We start from the raw sequence: 22,367 nt of genomic DNA on the forward strand, positions 1-22,367 counted from the left end.
TGCCGTCGTCTCCGCTTTAAAGGTACCCCCGTGCTGGAAGAATTTGACCTTGGAACGTTTGCCCAGCGTACTTTTAGTCTTATTTGCAGCCCGGCTCTCTTACCGCATTTCTGTTTGCGCTCGCACCGCTTGCGCCATCTCCTCTCCCGGCGGACACGGTCAGGTGGCTCCGCGGCTTCCGGGTCTGCGGTGTAGAGGATGGACGAGCTGATGTAATCCAGGTCGAGCGAACTAAAGGAGAAATCCCTGCAGTTGTTTCTGATGTCCAGTAATGTTTTCCGGTCGTAGGAGAAGTAAGCTTCAGTGTTTTGAGTAAATAACGTGACAAAAAATGTAAGAATAACGAACAAAAAGCACCATTGTTTGAGAGCTAATGAAGCCGCTGCGTCCATGTGCGCCACCATCTTACAAAGATGTACTTGGACACTTGGACACACTGGCTGTTACGTGATTGTCTGAGCTGAGTCCGAGAAGTTCTGGAGGGGCACGGAGGAGCCCTGTGCTGCCTGTTTTACCTGGAAGAACTGTGATTGTTCATTGGTTGACAGTTCCGTGGGCATTCGAGACCCACGTGGGGTTACCCTGCCCTACTAGTTCCTGATTGGCTGATTGAGGTGGAAGATGAGTAACAATGTACTCTGACCTTAGGGTTGTAAACCACCTGGGATGAGACTCTCCCTTGGAATCTCCCAGAGAGTAAGGCACCAGATATTACCATTTATTAAGGTAGCTGGAGAATCTCAGCCTTGGGAGTTGTTCCTTATCAGGAAACTCTATCAGCTAGAAAAACACCTTAAATGTGAACCAAATGGAATGGCCTCTCTGTATCCAGCACCACTGAAATGAGAGACAGAGAGACAAGGGAGCAGCAAACTTAATTCCTGTATTTTTAATAAGCCTTGCCGCTACATGTGTGTGTGTAAATCCGTTAGTTGGTTATTTTGGTTGTAAAGGAGAATAAAAGCTGGTGGTTGTTTTCCTACTTTGTCTCCACTTGTCTTTTGTCCTGCACAAACCCGTAAGTGCTACAATACTTACTATAGGGGTGTGAATAAATATGACCCTAATGTTTTTTTTTATTATTACTTTAATTATTTATGACAAACAAGACTTTTCTTTTCCAAATGATTGGGAGTTCAAGAAATGTAAATGTAAAAGAAATTTTGTGAGGTTCATGTGACTTAAAATGGGGCTTGTGAGTGAAACTAGAATAAACTCCCCAAAACAACAGGTTCCCTCTACAAGGTCACCCTCACTCCTCTAACTCCTCTGCTTCTACCTAGAAGATTCCAAATGCTGTTGCCTAGCAACATATATAGTGGCTAGCTACTGTATCTCCCAGAACATCATGAGAAGTCTCAAAGACCCATATCCCCCTCACAAACCTATCTATCATTCAGAACCTTTCTTTCTCACAGCCTCACAAAGTTTTAGACACAATGAAACTGGCAATGAAGATAAAATTCATGGCTCTCCAGCTGGAAGTCCAGAGGCCTAACTATTGCTTTACACTTTCCCAAGATGTCTCTTTTGTTTTGTTGTGTTTCACATCACTGCTCTGTTCATTCTCTCTACCAGACTGAGATAAAGGCCCGTGTGCAGCTGGAAAAGAGGCTGAACATTGCTGAGGAGGCTCTACGGAGCCTGGAACAGGGCCTCAACTCTATGGAAAGATCCCGGGAGAAGGAAGAGCACATGAAGGGAGATGTCGGCCAATTAAAAAGTGAGAATGGCGGGGTCTAGGGAGGGTATTTGGGGTTTAAACTTCCTTTTTTACCCGAAATGATAACCCGAACAAAACAAGGAGCTATATCTCAATTATTAAAGCAGCACAAATGCTACTTTCAATGGCACAAACGCAGCACTAACAAATGTGGTGGGTTTCAGTGATAGTGCTGTCTGCTGGGGTTGACATCTCGGAGCTGGACAAGCAAACATCCTAGGTCATTACATCACATGCTGCAAAAGACATGATTTCAGTTTGGAGAAATATGACGTCTTAACAGAGGCACTCATATGTTTGTTTATTTGCATATCAGGGTGTACCCTAATGCTGTATTCTATACCAAATATTGACCAGAAACACAAAAATAAAAAGACTGTGACCTAATCGTGCTATTTTTTAATGTAAGAACACTCCAATAGCTCCGTGGTCTGCATGTGTGAGACGGTAGAATTTCCAATGTTGTTTTGCAGTTTAGTTAAGAACTGCCTGGTTCAAGTACATAGTGTCCCTTTAATAAATCCCCTTTCACATTTACAATTTTTTGCACAAAAATATATAAAAACTGTGGTAATACAGGATGTTGCTAATCCTAACCTTTTTAAATAAGCAGTTCGAAAGATGGGTCAAATCATCAAATGACCCTTGATTTGCATATGAATTTAAAAAGCACACAGTGAGAATCTGATTACTTCTTCAGATTTAAAAATAAGGTCACAGCTATGGAGTATTAACACATACTAGTTAAAGCCTCTTTGTAAGAACATGCATTTGCTTGTTTGCTTTTTAAGGTTACACCCACAACTCATCTGATTAGTATATGATATTGGTGAGAAATTCAATTTTCCTTTTCACACAAACAGGAAAATTACACAAACGCACAGAAGATTCTGGTATTAAAAGCAAAATAAATTGCTGCCCCCCACCTGGGAAAACAGAGTAACACAATTCCAGACATAGTTATCTTCGTACCTGTAATTGAGTGCTTGAACTCAAAAGAGGGGCTACTGATGGTCAAAGTTGCTATACATGGTCACATGATCACCTGAAAAAGAAGGCACTATATCTAGGGAATGAAAGCAGCTGGGAAGCTACTTTCAATGGCACATACGGGCACAAATGCAACACTAATGAATGAGACCAGTTTGTTTCTCCTACGATGTTGTAAGGGGGCTGGGTATGGTCTTTTTCGCATTTTATTGTGTTACAGCATGGAACCATGATGTACAGTATTAAACTGAGAATGTTTGCCTCTTATCAACACAAAGTACTCTATAACATCGAAGTGAAAAAAAAAACCCCGAACATTTTACTAATGTCTTGCTTTGACAGACCTAAATTACGTCTGAAGTAACCAACTCTCTTCTCCAAGCCACATAATTACGTGACTAGAGTCTACCTGTGTGCAGCTGAGGTGTTTCACATGATTTCAGAATAAATACACCTGTGTCTGGGAGCTTCCCCACTTAGTTAGTGTATTTACAAGGAAACACTACACCATAAAGACCAAGGAACATTCCAAGCAGATCTGAGCAGGTTCTTGAAAAATACCACTCAGGGCAAGGATATACGGAAATTTCCAAGGCATTGAATATACCTTGAAGTACAGTGAAGTAAGAAAGGTGTTGCAAGGGACTGTTCCAACTACCGTAATATAGCCCTGATTCCTCATGCGAGCAAAGTTCTTCTGAAGATCGTACAGCAGCGCCTGCACCCAATCATTGAAGCAGAACTACCTGACTCGCAAGCTGGATTCAAACGAGGTCGTGGTACCCGTGACCATATCACAAATCTGCTGTGGATTATGGAGAAATGTGATGAACATTAGAAAAACATCTACATTTGCTTAATCAACTACAGTAAGGCATTCGACTGCATTGAACACGATAAGCTATGGAAGGCCTTGCAAGAACTGGGAGTGCCAGCACACTTGATCCAACTGATAAGATCCTTTTTTAAAGGCCGAGAAGCAACTGTTCGAACACAACATGGAGACACCAAGTGGTTCAAAATCGAGAAAGGTGTGCGACAAGGCTGTATTCTGTCCCCTTTTCTTTTCAATCTTTACGCAGAAATTATCATGAGGAAATCAGATCTGGAAGAATCGGAAATCGGTGTGAAGATTGGAGGCAGAAATATTAATAATCTCCGCTATGCTGATGATACAACATTACTGGAGGAAACGGAAGATGGCCTGAAATATATCATATTAAGAATCAAAAAGGAAAGTGAAAAGATGGGTCTCCACCTCAACATCAAAAAGACGAAGATCATGACAACAGCTGGAAATGGAACAGTCAAAATAACCATCAATAGTGAAGAGATCGAATGGCAATGATGCTTGGAATGGTCAGTGGAACAAGAAGATGAGGCCGCCAAAGAACGTGGTGGCTCGATGCCATCAAAACGGACACTGGCTTAGGTATAGAACAGCTGAAAGGGAAAGTCCAAGACCGGAAAGCGTGGCGAGAGATGGCCTATAGAATCGCCGAGAGTTGGATCCGACTAACCGGATAACATCATCATCACACAGTGAAGTCCATCATTAAAAAGGTATGGAAAAACTGTGAATCTGCCCAGAACAGGCAGTCCTCCAAAACTGAGTATTAACTCTGGGGGGGGGCTGAATACTTATGCATTCATATATTTTTTTGTTTTTTATTTTTAATTAATTGAGTAAAATGTCTGGATTCTTTTCCACTTTTATGTTATATAGTACTTTGTGTTGATGAGTAGCAAAAATTCTCAGTTAAATACATCATAGCTCCATGCTGTAACACAATAAAATGTGAAAAGTACAAGGGAGGTGAATACTTTTGCAAGGCACTGTACTTGGACTTTGTACTGTGAAATACCAGGATTGTTCAACAAAAATGATCAGGTGATCAATAAACTTATGGCTCACAAGTGCAAGGCATGACAGAGTACTTAAGCATGGGTAGAGATTAAAAGACGTTGTGACATGACAAACAGGTGGTGAAAACAGATAAGGAAATTTAAATTCAACATCTTGCATCAAAAAATTATATTTGTGGTCTCTTTACTGCCACAATGACTTTTTTATATACAGTGTTCCTAAAGAAGGGGGGGGGGGGGGGCTGAGGAAAAGGAAACATTCAATGGCTATAGGAAGGACCATTTTGCAAATCTATTAAATTACAAATACATAGTCAACAACAATATATTCAATTCCATCTGACAATACCCTATTATACTGTAGATGAGCTTAGAACTCTTTTCAACACTTAAGGAGTTGAGGAAAGCCATCACACAAATGAGGAACAACAAAGCATATCTTTACCAGCAGCCATATCACCCTGAAACTCACAACTGGCAACCCACTGAAGCTAAGCAGGTGTGAGCCTGGTCAGTACCTGGATGGGAGACCTCCTGGGAAAAACTAAGGTTGCTGCTGGAAGAGGTGTTAGTGGGGCCAGCAGGGGGTGCTCACCCTGCGGTCCATGTGGGTCCTAATGCCCCAGTATAGTGATGGGGACACTATACTGTAAACAGGCCCGTCCTTCGGATGAGATGTAAAACCGAGGTCCTGATTTTCTGTGGTCATTAAAAATCCCAGGGCGCTGCTGTCGCATCATCCAGGTGGATGCTGCACATTGGTGGTGGTGGAGGGGAGTCCCCATTACCTGTAAAGCGCTTTGAGTGGAGTGTCCAGAAAAGTGCTATATAAGTGTAAGAAATTATTATTATTAATCTGCTGCCCATTGTAGGTATGATCATTAGAAGAACTTTCCTGCACCTCTCATTCTTCTTGCTGAATAACTTCACCCAGAAATCCAGTGTGTGTTTTTACATACCATCAATTACAACAAAAATGTCAATAGCACCTACATTTCTTCTTAGCATTCTTTGATTTGACAAAGATGTTTGTCTCTGTGAATTGTGAGGCACTCTGGAAGTATAGAGTCCTGCACTTTGAGACTCAAAGATGTCAAAATGAGGATACGAAGAGTGTCAAAGAGAGTTCACCATGACAACTGTGCTGTACTGTACAAGATATCTAATAAAACAACAACTGCTAAACAAAGTGCAAATCCCATATTGGTTTTGTCAATCATCTTTAAAATTACAGAAGATGGTCACCCATGACAGCCAAGTGTAGCCAGTGAATGAATATGATATGCGTTTTAAAGTAAAAAATGTGTTAAAAGGTATAAGACAGTTTCTTACTTAATACATGCTTCTAGCTAGCCTTCTTCAAAAATCCTCATAATATGTCTTGTAGTTGGTATTACAAAATATTCATTATGCTTAAACCATTGAAACAGACTGCTTATTTTTAAAAATAAGATACCGTTATGCGCTTGTTGTATCAAACTTTTAATGATCTTTGTTTTCCTGGAAAAATGTGAACCATTCAGAAAACCTCAAATAATGGTTGTAATTGGAGATGTTTCCCAAGCAGCTGATGGGCTAAGAGGCAGATAAACACAAATTATCAAGTGAGTTTATTTTAGTTAATTAACTTAATTAGGACCTTAATAGAGCCTGAACATTTATCCATAGTCACAATATAAATAATGAGGAAAGAAAGACAAGAGAAGGAAAGGAAGACAGCAAGAAAGAGAAACAGGAGAAGATACAGAGAGAAGAAGGAAAATCACCATCACCCTCCTGTTCTTCAAAGCTTATGCCAGGCAAAAGGCCTTTGTTCTGATTAGTTTTTGAGACCAGATTCTGGCTACGTGATATGAACATTATCATAGAGAACTAAACTATCTATCAAATTCAAAATATTCTTCTTTTTCTGGAATAGGAAGATTGTTCACTGTAATGCTGAGACATACAGATATGTACAGGTGGTGATTAGTCAGAACCCAAGCGCAAGAGACCGGAGGGTGACAGAACACCCCAAAAGACCCGACTGATTAAGGGTTTGAGTGCTCTGGAATGGAGGGAAAGTGAAACTGAACCAGAAATGGCAACAGTGATAATAGAACTAAATCTGCCCAGACCGGTCAGTAATGGAAAATCAAAACTGAAAATGAAATGACAGGCAAAGCAAGAATTGCCCAAGCCGGTCAGCAAGAAAAGAAAATAAGTGAGGTGCGATGGTCTGGGAGAATACTCATAACAGCCCACCAGACGGAATGTGGGACCCTCAGCCCTGGGACACAGACGCCCAGTGAGTCCCTAGAAGGAAGAGTGCCACACGGATCTGGGAGACAGCCCACTAAGTAGCCAGAGATGGCATCACCTCAGAGGACAGCTGCGCTTTGGCCCGTAGGCTTTACAGAAAGGGTGACCACACAGTGGTCCAGTCAGAGGCCCAGGAGCTGATGATTCAAGGTGCTTGCCCCTGTGGGGGGTCTACTCCAAGACCAGGTCAAGTGTGTGCTGTCAGCTTGGTGTTCCAGGTTCAACTCTCTGATGGAGGTGCCCAGATTCAAATGGAATTGGATGCTCAGGTGCCCTCTGGACCAACTGCGGGAGACATTTGCAATGTACAGGAGGCAATAGAGACATCCTCAGTCCCCTTTCAATTCTCAGAGCCTTCTGAAGTGCAATCCTGGATTCAAGTCAGATTAAACTGCTTCAGCACCGAGAAGCAAGGGTGGTCAGTGTCAGTCCCGGAGATCTGAACCCTGGTGAATCAGCCCAATGACAGGAATTGGGCAGCCTTGCCTTCAGAATGGAATCCTATGCTGAACTCCCAGAAAAAGGAGGACACTAAGGTATCTTGGTCTTAGCAAGCCCTGAGGGATAACAGCTATTTGACTTGTTGAGAACCAAGAAAAGGGTTGCAAAAGGTCTTAGCATGCCAGGCTGAGGCATCTGCCTGATGAACAGGAGGTCAGGTTGCAGCAGTGCAGACAAGACAGAGTAAAAGGAACAATGAAGAAGAGCCACTGAAGCAGTGCTTCGGCATTAAATACAGAAAACAGGAATTGAATATAAAAATTGGGTCATTGTTAATTGAGGCAGATCACAAGTAGGAGATCGGGTTTGTGCAGCAAGACCTGGAAAACTGCAAGCCCTTGTGATAATGTGACGGTTTCCCAGGGCAACCAACAATTGGGAGATGCTGCAATAAAGAGGTCATGACAGTATCCATTTACTAGGATGCAGTTTTTTTTCGGCGTCTTTAGTTATTGTACAGTGCTGTCAGATTACAGGGATAGGTTTTCTGTGTCTACAGTGTACAGGCCTATTGTGTGTGGATTATTTTGTTTTTTGTTAGTTAATACTTTGATTCTCTGGTTAAGTTTTGAATCTGATGTATTACTTTATTACTAGTATGTGCCGGAGAATAAATAGAACCTCAAATTTTCCCTAATGTTCAGGTTATTTTCTCACTCTGCTAGTTTATAACAATACTTTAGCAGAGATTGAAGGAGACAGTCACTGCCTGAGGAAGAACATGTTTACTGTACCCTTATACAAAATAATTTCTTTGAGTGTTATGGTTGTATTGTTTTTTGTTTTCAAGACATGTTCCCATTTATAAGAAACTTCCATGACCAAACTAGTGGTGAGGAGTGGTTTCCCTCTCGTGATCATCTCTTTTCAGACATTACCTTTATTCAAGTTCCCGAAAGATAAATCCACAAAGGTTGACATGAGTGTAATATATGTTCTTAAGTATAACCATATTGTTGTGGGAATCCTTCATCAAAGGAGCAGGACAGTCTTGCATGGATTCAGTTATTTTATTGAGTTCAATAATGACATCAACGCGCGTTGGGTCTGCCCCGCAGAACAGACAAACTGCAAGGGTTTCCCAGCTCTTATATACAGTATGATCTCAGGAAGAAGTTTTGTTTCACCACTTCATGGGTATTCGTCCCGCCCTTTGATATGTAGCATCTGTCTCCAGTGTGTCCTGTCCCAAGTCCTGTCCTTTGATGTGTAGCTATCCTTTGATATGTAGCATAAGTTGACCTGCTAAGTCCTGTCCCAAGTCCTGTCCTTTGATGTGTAGCTGTCCTTTGATTTGTAGTGTAATTGTTGGAGCAGCTTAAGATATGTTAAGACAGCCAACATATTATACAATGTGTTTGAATTAATACTGTAGTGTTGAGTACAGATAAATTATATAAATATATTTTCCATCAATAATATATATATATATGTGTTGTATGTTCTACTTCAGTATCATTGCATATTTTGTTACCAGAATGTATTTGAGATATGAGGTACAGTAGGTGGCATTCTTTAGTTATGAGTTTGGGGTGATTGTTATTTTAATTTGGGGAGATATTTTTCAGATATTACTGTTAATTGTATGTTGGACAACTAGGAAACTATTGGTAGGTCAAAATATTGGTAAATTATGCATGTTTTTTTTAGCTAATACAGTGCCTTGCGAAAGTATTCGGCCCCCTTGAACTTTTCAACCTTTTGCCACATTTCAGGCTTCAAACATTATTCGGCCCCTTTACTTTCAGTGCAGCAAACTCACTCCAGAAGTTCAGCGAGGATCTCTGAATGATCCAATGTTGTCCTAAATGACTGATGGTGATAAATAGAATCCACCTGTGTGTAATCAAGTCTCTGTATAAATGCACCTGCTCTGTGATAGTCTCAGGTTCTGTTGAAAGCGCAGAGAGCATCATGAAGACCAAGGAACACACCAGGCAGGTCCGTAATACTGTTGTGGAGAAGTTTAAAGCCGGATTTGGATACAAAAAGATTTCCCAAGCTTCAAACATCCCAAGGAGCACTGTGCAAGCGATCATCTTGAAATGGAAGGAGTATCAGACCACTGCAAATCTACCAAGACCTGGCCGTCCCTCTAAACTTTCAGCTCAGACAAGGAGAAGACTGATCAGAGATGCAGCCAAGAGGCCCATGATCACTCTGGATGAACTGCAGAGAACTACAGCTGAGGTGGGAGAGTCTGTCCATAGGACAACAATCAGTCTTACACTGCACAAATCTGGCCTTTATGGAAGAGTGGCAAGAAGAAAGCCATTTCTCAAAGATATCCATAAAAAGTCTCGTCTAAAGTTTGCCACAAGCCACCTGGGAGACACCCCAAACATGTGGAAGAAGGTGCTCTGGTCAGATGAAACCAAAATCGAACTTTTTGGCCACAATGCAAAACGATATGTTTGGCGTAAAAGCAACACAGCTCATCACCCTCAACACACCATCCCCACTGTCAAACATGGTGGTGGCAGCATCATGGTTTGGGCCTGCTTTTCTTCAGCAGGGACAGGGAAGATGGTTAAAATTGAGGGGAAGATGGATGCAGCCAAATACAGGACCATTCTGGATGAAAACCTGTTGGAGTCTGCAAAAGACCTGAAACTGGGACGGAGATTTATCTTCCAACAAGACAATGATCCCAAACATACAGCAAAATCTACAAAGGAATGGTTCACAAATAAACGTATCCAGGTGTTTGAATGGCCAAGTCAAAGTCCAGACCTGAATCCAATCGAGAATCTGTGGAAAGAGCTGAAAACTGCTGTTCACAAACGCTCTCCATCCAACCTCACTGAGCTCGAGCTGTTTTGCAAGGAAGAATGGGCAAGAATTTCAGTCTCTCGATGTGCAAAACTGATAGAGACATACCCCAAGCGACTTGCAGCTGTAATCGCAGCAAAAGGTGGCTCTACAAAGTATTAATGCAAGGGGGCCGAATAATTTTGCACGCCCCACTTTTCATTTTTTTATTAGTTAAAAAAGTTTCAAAAATCCAATAGATTTCGTTCCACTTCACAATTGTGTCCCACTTGTTGGTGATTCTTCACATAAAATAAAAAATTTATATCTTTATGTTTGAAGCCTGAAATGTGGCAAAAGGTTGAAAAGTTCAAGGGGGCCAAATACTTTCGCAAGGCACTGTATATACAGAAACCAAAACGTCTTGATTTCCATTAAAACATTAATTATTGGCTCTTACTAATGTTATCAGTTTTACTAATCATTGTTACTGTTGAAATTGTGGCCAATTCATTGTATTTGCTGTGCTTGAATTAATGCTTCGTTCAGTAAAAAAAAGCAGTGATGCAGTTAAGTAGTATCGATGTAACAATTTCCATTGTTCAGCTGTCTTTTTTGAAAGAAATGAAAAAATAATCATCATCAGGGAGTTTCCTGACAAAATAACAAAAATGCAAATATTTTAGTTCAGCAATACTGTTCACTGTATCTGCACTGAGAATTCCACTGCTTTTCTGTGACTGTAATCATTATTAAAAAGTTATTTTAAAGATACCTTTGAAAGACCTTATAGAATTTTTCTTACCTTTACTATTTTTAATGCTGTTTCACTATGAATGTTTTATATCAAAGGTACTTATTTTAAGTATATTTGTTTATTTTACAGAGTTTTTTGAAGAATGTATCAGAAATGCAGAAATTGACGCCAAGCTGCCAGCTATAATGAAGAATTCTGTCTACATACACAAGGCCACAGCTTGCAGGATAAAAAGCTGCAGGATTCAGAAGAAGGAATCTTACAACAACTGGGGACTTAGTAAGTCAGAATCTGGGTAGTGTTTTTGAAGCCCAGCAATCAATCATAGACTAAATGTCTACCAGTGACTCAGTATACAGGTATCACCATATCACTATATGCTGTACTCCAATCGGTAACATAATAATTACCCACTGGTTCTATTACTGAACTCATTAGATCAAATTCACTAAACTTAATTTCACTCATTGCCTCTCTATCCCTTTTAATACCAATTATTTCTACTACACAGTTTTGCTCTTCTATCACAGGATGCTACTTCAGTTACAACAATGAGCAATGAAGTAAATGTTTTGGAGAGGATAAGGTAGACAAATACAGTAATTGATACTTAGGACAGTTAAAGAAAACTTCCATTTCTATTTCAGTACTTCAGTGTCAGAGACAGATTGACTTCATTTCACGTCCTGGTATGCAGTTTAATGTTGTTAGGGTAACCACATGGAGAAGTATACTCCATGGGAGGACCAGACAAGAATAATAATTTACAAAAATAAATCTTGTATTACTGTCATTGACAACAGAAGTACACCACTTTTTCATCACACTGGGATATATCAACCAATTTGCTCCACCTTTATATCAAAAACTACAATTGTACATAAATGTAACTCCTGTGGCTGTTGAACATATTTTAAGAACAAACAAAAAGTTTAAGATTACATTTATTCCTTGCCCACTGTATATACCACACCCCAATTTGTAAGCAAACATTGCAGGTGCTCAATCTGAACAGATGTGGTCTTTTAGAAATGCCCATGTTTCTTTACATTGAAAGCATTTAGAAATGCTCTCAAAACTGCATAAGTACCCCTTTCTGAAAATTTCTGGGGACTTGCACTCATTTTTGGGAAAATATCAATCTTATTTCTGTGAATCTCTTTACCATTTTTCATTTTGATTATCACACCCTGTGACTGCTCTCATGTTCTTCTTCTGTTGTTCTCCACAGAGAGACATTCACAATCCTTCATCGTATCTCCCACTGAGGAGACAAACCTGGAGGATCTCCGGGAAACTGCAAGGAGGTTGACCTGTGACAGATATTTCAGGGAAAGTATCTACAAAATCATGACTCACAAAGACACTGTAAAGGGGGAGGACAGAGAGTGAAAAGACATCTGCATGGTGTTCTTTTAGAGTTCTCCATGAAGGGTGCCTATGTTAGTGGCCTAACCACAGAAACCACTTCAGATATGTTGCACTTAGAATGCATTTATCTGTATATCCCCATATTTATAATAATTATTTCAGTGAAGTCTAACTCATTTATTGTGTTCACCAATTTGTATTGGAATGAACACAAGATGAGGTTTCATTTTAAGAATATGTTTTTGTTCATGTCTGCAGTGATAATATTCAATGCATGTGTAAAGTAAATGAAATTTTAATTTGATTCAGTATCTACTGTATTCAATGTTACCTATTCAGGTTTACACCTTATATAGCAATCATTTCATTTTTAACTTCACTTTATCCAGTTTCATGTGACATTTCTCTTTGAGTATCAGAGCATGGTAATTCTTTGCCTTTATTCTTCATTTTAACCTGACAAATTGGGTCCATTGTGTTGTAACAGTCAAATAAGTTGTGGATCCCGAGATTAAGTTTAAACAGATGGGTTTTATTGCATGCAAGGAACAATAAGACCGAAGTATTGTTCGAAATACAGGTACAAAACTTCCAGTTTATATAGCACTTTTCTGCTGCTTCTGGGAGGTCACGGTGTCCGGACAGTTCTCAGACTTTGACCACTCTTAATGGTCAGTTTTAGGTTTCCTTCCTTGTGGGGGAATTTCACAAGTTCATTTCACAATTTTTTTGTGAAGATTTTTACAGATACAGCTTAGGTCTCGTTTGTATAGCATCCAGGGTATAACTCACATTCACATTTCTCATAAACCTGTTATTACACACAAAATATGAGGACTGCAGTGCAAAGTTATTGGCAAAGTAAATAAAGATGGTGGCAAATTAAAGATGACGCCAGTGAGAGGTGGTATGTTGCGTGCAGCTCCTCACAGATTGTACTTCATGTCGTGTTATGTGGAATTATTGTTAATTTTATATGTTCAAACTATTCCTGAAGTAGTTTTGTATGACTGACATACTGTTTTGGACATTAGATCAAGAGTTACAAATATACATTTGAATATTTTAGACCTAGAATATCTATCTGGACTACCTTCCTTTGTGTACCTCCCACCCGGTTCACCTGACTCTTCAAGACAAAAACACCAAACAACATGGAACATAGAAGGGTGGCAGACATGGAAGCCTCCAAAAAAGACTGAAACACATAGGCTTTCAACTTTCACAGAAACAGTATTCTTCTGGCGAATGTCCATTGCTAGAAAACAAACTAGACAAACTCAAAGTGAGGTTGATTTATCAATGGGAGATAAGGGACAGTTGTGTACTTTTTTCTCACAGAAACATGGTTCACCCCAAACTCACTTAATTCTGCCATCCACCCCAACAATTTTTCCAGTTTGCACTCAAACATTCACACAATGAACTATACATTGTAATTAACAAACATGAAACTGCAAACCTTGTTGCTATATTCATTTTATCCAGGGATTTCAATCAGACCAACTTTAAGAAAATGCATCCAAAATACTACCAGCATCTCCTGCCCCGCTAGATGTGCTAACACTTTTGACAATTGCTATACTACCATCACAGATGCATATCGCTCTTTTCCTCATCCACATTTCAATCAAATCATTTGTCTGTGCTTCTACTTCCTCTTCACATGCAGAAACAGAAGCGCGAGAACCCAGTAGTGAGAATGATACAATACTTGTCCAAGGAGACAAAATGAACAATAAAGAAGACTGCTTTGAGTCTGTGGACTGGACCATGTTCAAAGACACATAATCCAACCCGAATGAGTACGCAACAGTCATTACAGACTTTATTAAGAAATTTGTGGATGTCTTTGTCATAAATAATCTGGGTTTTTCTCAACCAGAAACCATGGGTTAACTGTGAATTTCATTTCATGCTAAGGACCTATTCCATGCTGAGATCACCTGAAGAAGGCTCCACGGCCGAAACGTTGTGTTTTCTTTCTTCTTTTTTTTCAGCATGGAATAAAGCTATTACTTGTTAATTTTCTTAGGTATTGGAATAATGGTGGTCCTCATAAAGCAGATAGGAACAGCAGACTGTTGTAGTGAGAGATTAAGTATTTCTGTGAAGACTTCAGCCTTTAGGTCTGCATAGGTTTTGTAAACACGGCCAGGTATTCCAAGTGATTATGATTCACACAACACTATACAATAGTTCAGGTGGGTAGCTGCGTCAGCATGCGTAGGCTGCAAAGTAACAAGTAATAGGTTTATTCCATGCTGATAAAAAAGGAGAAAGAAAACACAACGTTTCGGCCGTGAAGCCTTCTTGTGAAGCCTCACACCTGAAGAAGGCTTCACGGCTGAAACGTTGTGTTTTCTTTCTTCTTTTTTGATTATGATTCACATAACACTATACAATAGTTCAGGTGGGTAGCTGGGTCAGCATGCGTAGGCTGCAAAGGAACAAGTAATAGGTTTATTCCATGCTGATAAAAAGGGAGAAAGAAAACACAACGTTTCGGCCGTGAAGCCTCTTGTGAAGCCTCACACCTGAAGAAGGCTTCACGGCTGAAACGTTGTGTTTTCTTTCTCCCTTTTTTCAGCATGGAATAAACCTATTACTTGTTCCTATTTATACAATATACATATGTGCATATTCCTACATTTACAACTAATCATATTGCTGATTGATGAAGAACAGATAGAGTATCTGTTAGGGAGAGTCTTTGTTGAGGATCAAGTCAGTATTGGCTTCGAAATTTAGCTTGGGGTCCAGAACAGTCCCCACATACGTCTACTGTTCTACTAGCTCCGGTGAATCTCTCCCAAAGCAGGAGTGTGGGTGTTTTTTTCTGAAATCAATTATCCTGTCTTTGGTCTTATAGTCTTACAATATTCGTTAGAGCAAAGCGACTGGTACCAACAACTGCAATAACAAAGGGAAAAGCCTAAAAGTGTCAAGTATTGTAGTACCTTTGTTTCCTGTCTGTAATGTATACAATAGTTGGGGAACCCCTTGCAGTTTGTCTGTTCTGCGGGGCAGACCCAACGTGCACTGCTGTACTTTTTGAGACTCAATAAAACAACTGAATCTGCACAAGACTGTGTCCTGCTCTTTGGAAGAAGCATTTTCCCACAACAACACATTTAGCTTGAGGAAGTTTTGTTCAAACCAGGTGGCAAACTCATCAACGATGGGTCCGTGGCTCCACTCTTTTGCTCGCAGCAGGCTATCAATGACAGAGTCATCTACACATTTGATTATGTGTCTTGAGTGGCAATAGCTCTTTTACCTCTTTTCAGGGCTGTTTTATAGGTCAGAATGCATAGCATTGTGGTCAGATAATCCCAGTGGTGCTTTAATGGCAGATTTGTAAGCTTTCTTAAGTATCAGTAACACAGGTACAATAACTTATTATGCCTTGTAGGGCAGGTAACATATTGATGAAAATTGGTAAGTATCTTCTGCACGGAACAGTGGTTGAAATCTCCCATTATGAAATTATGAGCGTCGGGGAAGTTGCTTTGAACAGTCTATGCATTTCGCAATGCTGTCCCGATTGCATTGGGTTTTAGATGAATACAGACCACAACCAACCATAAACTGCAATTTCTGCAATTTCCCTCACGGGATCAATAAAGTATCTATCTAAACAACCTGAAAGTAATATCATGCAGCCTGTAGGTGCTGCAGTGTATTTCCAATTCAGATTATCAGTTGTACAGGTTATTATTATGCCCATTCCACCTGCAATGCAAACAAAACCTATCATCAAGCATTACAATAAGATCCAAAATGATGTAACCAAGCAACACATGGACAAGGCTTTGAAACTGGTGATCACTGAACATCTTTGAGTTAAAATTTGCCAACAGTTCTTTAAGTGTTCCTCCTTCCTGGTCCTGAAGCCACATGGTCTTCTGCTTTGCATGTGTCTTGACATTATCTTTCTCTGCATTTAGTTTTTTTACTGAATTCATTATTTTTTTCTAATGTATAGTATTTTCAGCCCTGGAAGAGGGAAACACTGGAAGTGTTTCAGTGGAACAGTGTTTCAACACTAGAAGAGGGAAACTATAACTAGATGATGGTGTCTAGTTTTAATTTGAACTGGTTTAGTCTAATCTTTCTGATAAAAGCTTTCTAATAAAAATAAGCAATATTTAAAAGGCTGTGCATCTTGATAGGTGTTAGTGGGATTCCCACATGATGCTCTTGTGATTAGCCATGTGACCTCAGACAGAACAAGGATGCAGTTTTAAAATTTATACGATTGTATAAGAGGTATGAAAGTTTTTATAAATGATTCAATTCACATCCATCAGCTGTTTCTGCAATGTAGTTTTTTACAAATATCACTGCTTTCAATAACAATTTAATTAAATACAAGAATATGGAGAGCAGGACCCCAAAACAGCAGAAAATGAACTAAGGCAGGGCAAACTTAGAGAATGTGACACATGTCCATAGCAGGACTCATACACACACTCATGAAACTAACAATTTAGAAAGACCAATTAGCATACAGAGCTTCTAGGAAAAAATGGAAAACCCAGAGAAAACTAATAAGGAGAATATGCAAGCTATATACAGATGATACCATAGCAAGAATTGAAGCCAGGACATAGAAACTGTAGTGAGGTAACAGCAGTAATTACTACACTTCCATACTGCCCTATTAAAATTATATTAGAATTTCCTAAATAGGTTTTTGTGTTATTCATGTATTTTTAGATATAACCTAAGAAAGTGATGTTTGCCATTTTCATGTTCGGAGCAGACTGATACAGATTCAGACTCTCGTTGAATGAAAAACAGCGCTATTATTTTTCAGATGAGTGTCCGGAATAGCAAGCACAACCACAGGGCCCGCATGTGAGCAGAAAGAGAGGGAGAGAGAGAGAGAAAGAGAGAGAACATGTGAGAGCCAGAAGAAGAGAGAGTGCAACACACTCTATCCGGGTCTATCCGGGTACAATTACACATGGATAGGGTGGCAATTGGGTACAAGTATAAAAGGGGTGCAAAACCAGGGAACTATTTACACGAATCCGGGCGATCTCACCACTCTGTACACCCATTTTGCAATGGGTCAGCTGCACTGGTCAGTGGCCTTCCTAGTCCCCGCCCTGACCACTACTACTCCTGTCCTGCCCCTCGCCGCGTACCCCAGCCAGGCACTCTTCAGCCCCCAGCACCAGGTGCTACAATATGCGCTACAATATATATTATATATATATTATATATATATTTGCCACCTGAAGAAGGCTCCACGGCCGAAACGTTGTGTTCTCTTTCTTCTTTTTTTCAGCATGGAATAAACCTATTACTTGTTCCTATATTATAGTTATATATATGTTATTTAAACACACCTGGGTAATTTCATATGCAGCTTTCATTTGGAGCACAAAGCTCCAAATTGCTCTATTATGTGAATAAAGTTCAGTAAAAGTCAATTTCACCATGGTGTACTGCGAAAAATCCATCTGTTATCTCTACATTCTTTGAAACTATCATGCTTTTAATACGCTATAACTCTGCTCAGTAGAACAAACATAGATGAAAGGCTGCTCAGAATACATTTGATAGCTCACAGCTAAAACAACAAAAAATATCTCTTTTAATTTTGGCAAAGCATTTTGTTCTCCTTTACCTTTTTAATCTTTTTATTGAGTGAGTGATATCAAGAATACACAGTCAACAAAAAAAACAGTGGATCTAAACATGTTCTCTGCCAGACTGCCTATGTGGAGACACTCAGGCTATTGCATCTATTTAATCCAGCTTCATCCAGCTCCATCCTCCATGCTTATCACCATGGCAACTATAACATCTGTGAATGAAATCAGTTTTTTTTTAATCTCTGAGAATGAACTGGCTTTAAACTAAGAGCACTCCTACTTTTGATACCACTTGGTCAAGTATTGCCAATATATTCCAGCTTTAGAATTTTTTTTCTATCTAGACAAGTGTTGGGAGATCCTTTCTTTGGGTGTTGGAGTCCTGGGGATTTCACAATCCTGTCTTAATCACTACCTGCTCCTTGGAAACAATACTAATTCAACATAGGAGGTGGAATAAAAAGTTCAAGTAGGTAGTTGCGTCAGCTTGTGTATGCTGCAAAGGAACAGGTAAAGGTTTACTCCAAGCTGAAAAGTAAAGAAAAGAGACAACGTACGTGTCCAATGTACGTCCTGGAAGGTGATGTTCCAAATCATTACTTGTTTAACTGAACCAATTTACAAATTTTACCCAACTCTTTAAGTGTTTGTATTTTAAAGAAAGTTATAAGAATATACTGGCTCTACAGGGCCACAATTGGACACCTCTACTGTAAATATTGATCTTGCATTAGAAAACTGTGGCCTCCTTCAAGCACCTGATACTATAAAATGGTAGCATAGGCTGCCCAAACCCCCCTCACTATTGCAAGGAGTGAACTAGAGAGCTTGCTGCAAGGGTGTAGTTGGGGAGGCTGGGGTTAGATACACAAAAGGAAGTCCTGGGTATGAGACTTACACATTGTACATAGGTGAGAGGTAGTATTTTTTTGTATTTTCTGTTATCTCTACATTCTTCAGATCTTTAAAATACTTAAACCCTACTCCGTTGGGCCCCTGAGCAAGGCCCATAACCCCAGCTGCTCCAGGGGTGCTGTATAAATGGCTGACCCTGCCCTCTGATCAAAAGCTTCTCTCTCCCCGTCTATATGCCTGTGTGTCTCATTAAGAGCAAGCTGGGGTATGCGAAAAGACAAATTCCTAATGCAAGAAATTGTATACAGTATGGCTCATAAAGTGATCTCTAAAGCTTCCACTTCCCTCCCAATATTTTATATTTCTTGAAACCCTTCTTCTTCTCTGCATTTTCCCACTTATGTGGGGTCTGCTTGTTTGCACCAATTTTTCCAGTTCGTACGGTCTGCGGCGTCTTGGCAGGTGACTTTTGCAAGGCATCTTTCAGCCGATCCAGCCAGCGCGTAAATGGTCATCCACGGGGCCGGCGGCTTTCCACATTCAATTCGAGGGCGGTCTTTGCCATTGATGTGTCATTGCTGCGGAGCACGTGTCCATAACATCGCAGGCGTGATTCCCTCATTTTCTCAGTGATTGGGGCGATTTTGAGTGTTTTTCGCACCTCTTCATTCATGACATGGTCTAGTCTTGTCAAGCCGAGGGTCCATCGCAGCATCTTCATTTCCATCGTATGGAGTGCCTGTTCATGTTTCTTTGTCATTGGCTAGCATTCAGTTCTGTATAGGGCCACTGGTCTGACCACTCAGTGGTAGACTTTGGATTTTAGACACAAAGGGATCTTCTTGTCGCACAGTACTCCAGTAACCTGCCGCCATTTCATCCAAGCGGCGCTGACTTGCGTCTTGGCTTCTTGGATGGTAGTGCAGTTGGAGTTGACACATGACCCTAAGTACTTGAACTGTGTCACTTTGTTCAGTTGGACACCACCAGCTGCGATTGTGCCATCGGTTTGATCACCGCATTCCAGGTACTCCGTCTTATTGATGTTCAGTTTTATCCCGAATCGTTCAAGGCGCGTCTTCCACTCCTGTACTTCCTGTTCGAGGCCATGTCGCGTTTCACTTGCTATCATAACATCGTCGGCTATACAATAGTGTCCATGCAAAGTATGAATAGCAGAGGAGACAAGGCTGAGCCTTGGTGAACGCCAACATTGATCGGGAAGGTGTCTGAGGTTCCAGTTGCGCAACGTTCTGAGCTAGTGGCCTTTTGGTACAGGAATTTGTCCAGCTGACATAGGCTTCGGGGACGTGGTGCTGTCGCAGCGCCAGCCAGATGAGATCGTGCGGTACCCTGTCGAATGACTTTTCCAGGTCGAGAAATGCCATGTGGATCGTTTTCCTCTTCTCGTGGTGCCTTTCCATCAGTAGGCGGGCTGCGTGTATGATGTCTGTTGTTCCGCAGTTTTTCACAAAGCCGCATTGGTTTGGCGAGATATCGACGATGGTTCTTAGTCGTGTGTCCAGCACACGCTCGAAAATCTTCATTGTATGGCACAGTAGCCGGATCGGCCTGTAATTGGGGCAGTCATTAACGTTGCCTTTGCCTTTGCAAACTGGCACTGTGATACTGGTTTGCCACGTTTCCGGGGGTGCCTGTTCCTCAGTGATCTTATTGAAGAGGTCCGCGAGCCATGCTGCTCCTTGTGTTCCAAGGAGCTTCCATACTTTGGCTGGGATGTCGCCTGGGCCAGTTGCTTTGCCACTTTTCATCTTGTTGATGGCTGTTGTTACTTCTGCGATTGTAATGGTGGGTACTGGGCCGGAGATGGTATCGCCTGCTGGTAGTGGAGGATGCGGAAATTCCTCTTGCATATTTTCTCAAAGTAGTCCTTCCAGCGCCGGAGGATGTCTTTTGGCTTCTGCAGCATCTGCCCATTTTCATCTTTGATGTTGATAACGTATCTTAGGTCTTGAGTGGCGCGGTCGCGTGCGCGGGTGAGTTTGTGGATCTTGTTTGCCCCACCAGGCGTGTCCAGTTGATCATAAAGGTCCTGGTAGTGTGCCGCCTTTGAAATCGCCACGGTTTGCTTTGGGGTGGATTTCAGTGCGCGGTATCATACAAGATCTTCTGGGCATTTTGTCTGCCGCCAGGTCTTGTAGGCGTCCTTTTTTGCCTTGGTTGCCTGCTGCACGTCGTTGTTCTTGAAATTATTAATCTCAAATTCACTTAAATATATATGTTATATACAGAAAAATACAAATATTTCCTTTTCCAGTAATCATCTAAAATAATTTTATTTGCAACAATGAGTATTAAGTTAAAAAGTGTTTATACTTAAAAGTCAGACTTGGAAGTTATTTTTTATGCTGGTAGAATGTAGCATCTGACATTACTGCTGGAGCGTGAATGGGTTGCTGGTTGAAGGATCATCAGCTGAAGTACATCTGTACTCATATGACATTATATGCATCAGACAAATATAGTACATGACCTTTGCTACCACAAGAATGCAACCTGCAGTACTTTCCTATGCAGGTTTCTCACTACCAAAATCAATGTAACTGGCACACGGTGTCAGAAGTCGCTTTGATGAAAAGGACTGATCAAGGAGTAAATAATCCATCTGAGATTCCTGTTTAAATTCAGAGTTTATATTGTTATGGACTCCATGAAATCTTTTTTTGTATCCCTTACAATATGTTTCTACAGAAAAATATGGAAATGTTCAACTAAATGTAATTCAAAGAATTTATATACAGTATTTAACGAAATCCTGACTGTTATACAGATCATAAACAAAACTGTGTATGTGTATAATCTGTAAAGTCGAAAATCCTCAATGAGGTAAATGCTGACGTACGAATACGTGAAATTGTAGCATACATTGCTTGTTTCTCTTAATTCAAGGTGTCATAAAACTTTTTTTTTTTATTTCTGCAAGTAGAATGCTGCAGTAAAGCTACATTTTATTTAAAATATCATAGCAGATCCTGATCTATAACAGCATCAAAGAGCATCAACTATAATTCTGTCTGGAGTAGCACAGTAGTCCATTATTCCTTCATCCTGAATAGTAGAATAGTAATCATCAAATCATCATTTCTATTTGTGAAGTAGGCAGACAACATATCAGTTTTTCTTTGATAAACAGTATTTTTATGTAAGGCTATTTACATGAAGTGAAACACTTTGTAGGCTTTTGCCTAAACCAAATAATAACATGATAAAATGAGAACAGAATGGCTTAGGTTTATCTGCAAAATTATTCACTTTTTATGATACTACTATTTGAACAGGTCAATGGCTTTATAAGCTCCCATTAATTTCAGGAAAGGGTGAGTACTATGGCTGCCGTCGCATCATCCAGGTGGATGCTGCACATTGGTGGTGGTGGAAGGGAGTCCCCATTACCTGTAAAGCGCTTTGAGAGGAGTGTCCAGAAAAAGCGTTATATAAGTGTAAGCAATTATTATTATTATTATTATTATTATTATTATTATTATTACTGATGTGTGGGTAAAGGGTGTGAGTAGTGATGTGTGAACACACCCAAGAGTTAGGTGGATGGATTCAGAATATTAACTGTAGTATCAGTGAGTACATGTAAATAGCAGAAAACTACAGTACACTGAAACCCAGA

The 22,367-nt window shown here is 40.3% G+C and overlaps 1 protein-coding gene across 1 annotated transcript in view; it reads left to right on the top strand.

The window, feature by feature from the left end:
- plekhd1 (pleckstrin homology and coiled-coil domain containing D1) overlaps positions 1–14,943 on the top strand; it is a 61,102-nt gene extending 46,159 nt beyond the window's left edge. The window contains exons 5-7 of the mRNA XM_088647345.1: positions 1,579–1,723; positions 11,019–11,168; positions 12,121–14,943. Of these exons, the coding sequence (XP_088503471.1) occupies positions 1,579–1,723; positions 11,019–11,168; positions 12,121–12,281 (456 nt within the window). The 3' untranslated portion in view covers positions 12,282–14,943. The remainder of the gene's footprint in view (positions 1–1,578; positions 1,724–11,018; positions 11,169–12,120) is intronic.
- The last annotated feature ends 7,424 nt before the right edge of the window (positions 14,944–22,367 follow it).

Source organism: Lepisosteus platostomus, chromosome 10 (assembly GCF_059453375.1).
Source record: "Lepisosteus platostomus isolate fLepPlt1 chromosome 10, fLepPlt1.hap1, whole genome shotgun sequence".
NCBI lineage: Eukaryota > Metazoa > Chordata > Actinopteri > Semionotiformes > Lepisosteidae > Lepisosteus > Lepisosteus platostomus.